We start from the raw sequence: 6,776 nt of genomic DNA, 5'->3' as shown, positions 1-6,776 counted from the left end.
ATGAACTATTTAATTCTCCCTTCATTAGGAAATCATTTAGCAAGGTTTTAACTGATAGTCGTAGCTATTAATACTTCAATGTTTTTACCATGAAATGAAGTTTCTTTTTTTCCCTTAAATCCAACAAAATTAAGTTTTTCAAAGGCTTATGACGATGATTTTGTCAAATAATATTTTTATTTCTGGTGAGCAGATGTTTTTTTCAGATTTTATACAGTTGAAAATTGGCAGTTGCCTTGATCATGCTGCTCACTGATGATTTTCAGAGTATGCTCCTAGATGAACAAAGAGCATATTTCAGCTTACTGTCAGATGACAAAACCTAAATGTCTTAATTTATTTTTTTTACCATCTCTGAAACTGCTAGGCTATTTGACTGTGAATTTTTAGAACATTTTACTAGATGCATCATATTATGAATATTTTGGTGAGAAGTTGCCTTTTTGTGTTCTTGCTCATTTTCTGTTTTGTGTCTGGAAGAGATCTTCACAGCTCACAAATATCTTCTCGTGGGATGGATGAAGGTGAATATTGTCAGTGCTTTGGGGGCAAAATGTGTTCCTGGAAAGAAAAGACAGCATGTGAGTACAGTGTTGGTTAGAAATCGTAATGTTAGTTAGAGTTTCTCACTCTTTAGGCAGTTCTTTAGCCTGTCTTTTACAGAAAGGCAGCTTTCTGATTTATAGGCTTGTGAGGGAAGGGTTGTATCTGCCTGCCAGACCACAGGGACAGAGAGAAGAGCAGCAGGCAGCCCCTGGGTACTGAGTGCATTGTGCTGGGTCTCCCTGGTGTCACTGTGGGTGTTCTCCACAGCACACCCTCACAGTCACCTGGGCCTTCCTGTCAGGGGGGCATTGCTCCAACTCACTGCTCCCAGCATGGTTGCCCTATTTGGCCTGCTGGAATACTGGTATTTAGCTGGGAGGTTGCTAAAAATCAGCTGTGTAGGATGCTAATATCAGCAGCTGCATATGCTACAGAAATATTTGAAAGCAAATGTTGGAATGGGGTATTTTATTGCTGATCTGTTTGCTAGCTGCTTTTAAAGTTTATGCTGTTACATCTCTACAAGTCTTTGCCATTAAATAATCTAACAAAGGAACTTTCATCATGTGTACAAAGATCACAAACATCTAGAAGTAGAGATCCTAGATGTTAGTATCTCTAACATATGGATATGTTAGTATCTCTAATGGATATGTGTATAACAATAAAATATTGTCAGTTGTTCAAATGCTTGAGAAAGCACAAGAGAAGTCAAAATACATTTCATGTTTACTACCTTTTTTAATTATTGAATTTCCAAAGTTGCTAATTCTGCAATACACAATGTTTGGTATTCTGAGGAAGGCAGAACTCTACATACCTTTTTTCTTTGAAAAAAAATACTTTTCCTTGAGTGTCCTTTGTTTCTCCTTTTAGAACCACCTAATAATCTTTCATTCCCCCCCTAAACATTAATGCAGTATTTCAGTGATAACTGAACGTCACTGCCCAGATTGCAAAGAACAAAACCCAGCACATAATCAGTGGCACAAACTGAAAAGCTTGGCACAAACTGCTTCCACTTGCAGCAAAAAAAGCTTCTAAGGAGCATTAGGTACCTGAAGCTACCAGCATTATTTTTTGTCAGTATAAGAGCCCCCCTCAATAATTTCCTAGATAAGGAAAGTAGTACATCAGCAGTAATTAGCTTGTGCCAAGTTACTGGCACAGCTGCATTGGATAAGAGCTTCCTGGTTAGGAAAATGACTTCTCACCTTCATACCTTTTATCTCAAGGTACAGGAACCTGCACCTAAACACAGCTCCCTAGTTTGCAATGTATGTTTGATTTAATTTGCTTTCAATACTGATTTTGGGTCGTGGCTTTTAAAATAGCAGGAAATGTTAGAGAAACTCCTTTGATTTTTATGGCAGGAGCACATGCCAAGTGCCAGGTTAGGAAAACACCTCCAAAATACATTTTTAAGAGGATTCAACCTAGGAGAATATGATCCTTCCTCTGCCCCCCAGCACATACAGCCTGTCTTATGAAATGTCTCTTTGAATTGTCTAATTTGTTTTTTGTGTCAATATTAAGGAGATGCAGCTCTGCCAGTAAGAGCTGTTCTGCAGGAAGTCTGCACCAGTTGTGGTGGTAGGAAAGGGAATGTACCAAGGAAAAATTGCCTTCTAGGACTGAGCCTCAGTTAAAGGTAAGGTGCTTTTCTCATTAACCTTAATTAAACTGCTCAGTTAAAATTTCTCAAAGGATTAAAGCAGTGGAGAATCATTATAACTTTTTTTATTCTGTCTTCTGGCTGAAATTTCTCTGCATGAGTAGGCAGTTTCAAATGTGATAGCATTGCTGTATGTAGAGAACAAGGCTGCTCAGATGTGGTGATCCTGCTTCAAAGCAATAAACAGGGGAAAGAAGAACACCAAAAATAGTTAGAGGACTGTAGTACAGCACAAGATCCTTCTAATGAGTATTTTCAAGAATGGTGATGCTGACTTTCAATACTTACTTCCTTTCTCTAGGAAATAAGTATTGAAAGTCAAATAATTAAGATTTGGCACATTTTTTGTATGTAGGAATCTGAATATTTCATGATGTTAATGTTGAAATCATTATTTATCTTGCATAGTACCTTGTTTCATTGAAATTTCATATGATCCTTATGGAGTGAGGTAATTACATTCATTGGTGTGACTGCTGGAGCTTGGCTGGTTGTGTTTGAACTGGGATAACCTGGGAGCCAAACACCTGTGGAGTTACTGAGTGCTCTCATTACACTTACTTTTGCTGTGTTTCCCCTGCTTTCACTCTTATCTCCTTCACTATAAGTCCTGGTCGACGGGTACCCTTTGTCCATGGTATTATGGTTTGAAATGTGTCCCAGATGTTTCCCCAAAGTGGAGGTAATTCCCATTTGAACTTGATCATTATGATGTCACCAATATCATTGTCCAGGGTGATGAGAAAGGAGTAGGTTTTATTCCCAGTAATACTTTCAACTCTACAGAAAACAAGATGAGAATAATGTTGTCTTAATTATTATGAATTAAAGTGAACAAAACAGGGTTTTTTTCCCCTAAACCAGAGAAAGAACTATGTTTGCTTCTTAATGTCTCAAGGCAAGGATGTTCTTCCTCCAGGTGCAAAAAAGTGATGAAATATGACAACATGCAAGGAAAGAAGCAGAAGTGGCAGAAGCTTGAACAGCTGACAAAGCAGTAGTGGTTTCTGACAGCAAAAGAAAAGGTGTCCCATAATAGCATCTATGTTACAACTTCTGCCTGCTAGAGCAAATGCACACACACATTATTAACACACATGTTAATACAGATAGTGTCCATCGTGATAAATATCCAAAATTCTTTTATCTTAATTACAGAAAAAAATTATCTAATTTTTTCATTTGTGTTTTAATTGATTATACCTCCTTGTCTTAGCTATGGGATGGACCAAAGTAAGTGGACAGAAAAACTTCCAAATTTACTGTTTGTATTCTAACAATTTTTTTCTGCACAAACTGCATCATCATTGTAAGAACTTGTGGCTTCCAGGGAGAATGAGTGAAGAGAGGATAATTTCCAGTTCATGTTCACTTAGCTGTACTAACCCATTTCCCTCATAGCATGATTATCAATGTGGTATGATATTCCAAATTGTCACATGCACAATTACATGTGATACAATACTCACAGTGGGATGTGCAGGTTTTTAGCATCTGCCTTAGTCCCTGTCAGAGACATGGTGAAAGCTGGGTCTATGGGCTTGCCTTGGATTTCATTGATGATGTGGATCTTGAACTGATAATGATACACTGTAGGAAGGAAGAATTGGCAAAAAGTGGAAAAATTAATGGTCAAATAATCAATAGTTTTCTTAGGCAAAAGAATTTTGCCTTTCAGAGTAGAAAGTTGATGGTTATTTCATTTTATTTTTCAACCTAATTTGTTGAAATTAAAACATTGTCATTTTTCCTGGTTGTTGCTGTGCTATGTAATCTGTTAGCATTTGTGGCCCTGTTTATTTAAAGGATAGAGAAAAAGGTAATCAGTGTTGAGTTTCTTTTTGAGATAAAACATTCCTCCATGGGAAATATTTCAGCTTTTCTGAAGTTTAGTTGTCAGAATTTCTGGCAAGCCCTCTATCTAGTGACCAGGCAAATCCTTGTGACTGGTCATGACTAGAAATGTATGATACAGATCAAAGACCTTATGCAATGTGGTCAGGCTGTTTCTCTGATCAAGTGGAAAATTGCCCTGCAAAACAGATGACTCACAAACTTTCCTTGACTGCATAATGATATGTTGTGCTTAACACACATCTGTTAACAATGTCATTAATGCTTCAAGGGGAGTTTCTAGAACAACACTGTTTAGGAAAGTCTGAACTGAGCATTGTCAGCATGAAAAATGCCGAAGAAGTCATCAGTTTGATATTTTGAAAATTATGAAAAAGAAAACCCCAACAACATAGATTTCAAGCATGTGCATACAGATACTGTCAGCCACATCTGAATGTCCAGAACTCTTCTATCTGGTCATTCTTCCAGCAACTTTCTGGACAAAACTGATAGATTTAGATATGAAGGAACATTATTGCATGCTAGTTTTTGAGTAGAGCCTCTTTACTCACTTCAATCTTCACTACATCTGAGAATGGCTCCCCACACCACTAATGGAATCATCTTTTTATGCACATGCACAGATAGGTTGTTTTTGGTTTTTCTTGGTGCAGCTCAGAGTGCTCACGATGGAAAGTATTTGCTGGAACAGCTGTATCCTTTCATTGTTTTATAGTTGTTGTATGTTAGGGAACAATGTATTTTCTTTTGAAAATGTGTCCCTCAGTAGAAAACAAAATGGCTGATTCTGTGCCACAAACCTGATGAGGACCAAGGCAGAGAGGGTTGTTTACAGATCACTTTTACAACTAATCTGTCTTTCTATGGGTTTTCTCTCTGTAAAAACTGATTTTTCAGTATATGATCAGACACAGCCTAAGGTTTTGCTGTGATTATGGTGCTTACTTTAAGGAAAAATCATATAAGAACTCAGAGTCCCCTCACAGCTTTATTACAAATGTTAACTACCGTGTAACAAACTGGGGGTTTTGTTTGAGCTGGACTGATGTATGCTCCAGAATACAATGTCATTAGCTTGAAAATTAAATGTTAGATTTTGTGAAGACACAGAGGATTGTGAAGTGTAATGTTGAGTTCTCAAATTTCTTCTGTTTGTGCTTCTCACATGATCTTCAAACATTTTTTTTTTAAAAGCATTACAAAGATGACTTTGTAAGCACCTTCCCACAGCTGCCGCTTTGTTTGGGAACTTTTGTGAAAGGAGATCATTGTCTGGGGTACTTTATCCACATATGTGCCAAGGATGGTTTTTTATGCAAAACCAGTTCTAAGCATAAAAATGCAACATGTTTAATTGCAATCAAAGCCAATGGGACAGAGATATTTTACTCCAAACTGAAACGAGCTCCATATCCACAGAGGAACACAACACAGTGATCACATCTCCGTGCCCAGGTATGGGAGCAGCAGGCAATGCATCCCCAGAGCCTGTCATTCTCTGGTTCTGGTGAGGACCTGAGCCTGACTGTGCTGGAGCAAGACAACATCAGGAACTAGACACAGCCTCTGGAGTTTTAAAATCTACTCCAAGTATCTTCCTGAGCCATTTTAAACAGTATTTAGAAGAAATTCAGCAGGTTCAGCTGCTCTGAGTATCATTCAGGGCTCTGCAGATCCCTCTGGAGTAATCACTGAATATTTCACAGCTGTGCTAGTGGAAGACTTCCAAAATTACTTTAAAAGTACCTGAATTTTTGTTTGGTTTGGTGGTGGATTTTTTTGGTTTTTTGGTTTTTGGTTTTGGTTTTTTTTTTTAAATCTGTGATAATGCATCTGAGTAACCGGGCACTGGGGGGAGACCAGCTATATAATGCAAGCAGCCTTTTAAAGCCTTTCTCCTCATCTCTTCAGTGTTCCTGCCGGGGTGCACGAACATGGGAAGCGCTCCCCAACCCCAGGGCCCAGGGCGAGGGGCAGGCGGGCGCAGAGCCCTCCGGCAGGAGGGAGGCTCTGGCCCGCCACAGCCCCGGCAGCCGCTGCGGGGGTGCGGGACTCCCGTGGCCCGGGCTGTGGCGAGGCTGTGCCGGGGACTGTGCTGAGGCTGTGCGGGGCCCGGCAGCGCCTCAGCCTGAGCGGAGCCTCCTCCCTGTGTGTGTGGCCTGTGCCTCAGCCCCTGTGCCTCAGCCCCTGTGCCTCAGCCCGAGCCCTGCCCGGCCGCCCCGCTGCTCCCCACACGCCTCATGGCAGCCGGGGAAGGAGGTGGTGAGGGGCAGAGCCGAGCGCCAGGCGCCCCTGCGCCGACAGCCCCTCGGAAAAGGACTGTCCCACATCGTCCTCTTGTTCCCACTTTTAAAAGTACGTGAACATTTCCAGTGGCGAGGGAACGTCTGCTCAACAGCAACAGTGGGCTCTGGCGGCTGAGTGCAACGGAGACTGGTAGGAAGGCCCTGCGCCACCTGGCAGGCCATGCCCCCTCTGTCTGATGATACAGCCAAAAATGCACACTGACTCGATAAAGTAATGTAGTACAGCTAAAGCCAGAGTGCCAGTCTTAGTTTTACTGCGACAGTTCAGCCTTGCAAAAGTCCATGCTATTCTGTGCTCTGCCCATTGTTTGGAAAGTAGTAATTTATATGTCATTTCATAGTCTAATTGCAGATAAATTTGGGCAAATGCAGAACAGGATGTTTTATAGGCC

General features: G+C 40.6%; 1 protein-coding gene across 1 annotated transcript in view; it reads right to left on the bottom strand.

The window, feature by feature from the left end:
- Positions 1 to 361: 361 nt before the first annotated feature.
- The window catches only part of LIPC (lipase C, hepatic type), a 66,658-nt gene continuing 60,243 nt past the window's right edge, over positions 362 to 6,776 (bottom strand). The window contains exons 8-10 of the mRNA XM_077185801.1: positions 3,691 to 3,811; positions 2,783 to 3,001; positions 362 to 561 (exon numbers count right to left, since the gene is read on the bottom strand). Coding sequence (XP_077041916.1) covers positions 456 to 561; positions 2,783 to 3,001; positions 3,691 to 3,811 — 446 coding nt within the window. The 3' untranslated portion in view covers positions 362 to 455. The remainder of the gene's footprint in view (positions 562 to 2,782; positions 3,002 to 3,690; positions 3,812 to 6,776) is intronic.

This window comes from Agelaius phoeniceus, chromosome 13 (genome assembly GCF_051311805.1).
Source record: "Agelaius phoeniceus isolate bAgePho1 chromosome 13, bAgePho1.hap1, whole genome shotgun sequence".
NCBI classification, from domain to species: Eukaryota; Metazoa; Chordata; class Aves; order Passeriformes; family Icteridae; genus Agelaius; species Agelaius phoeniceus.
The sequence above is the reverse complement of the archived record's forward strand: the minus strand, read 5'-3'. Positions and strand labels throughout refer to the sequence as shown.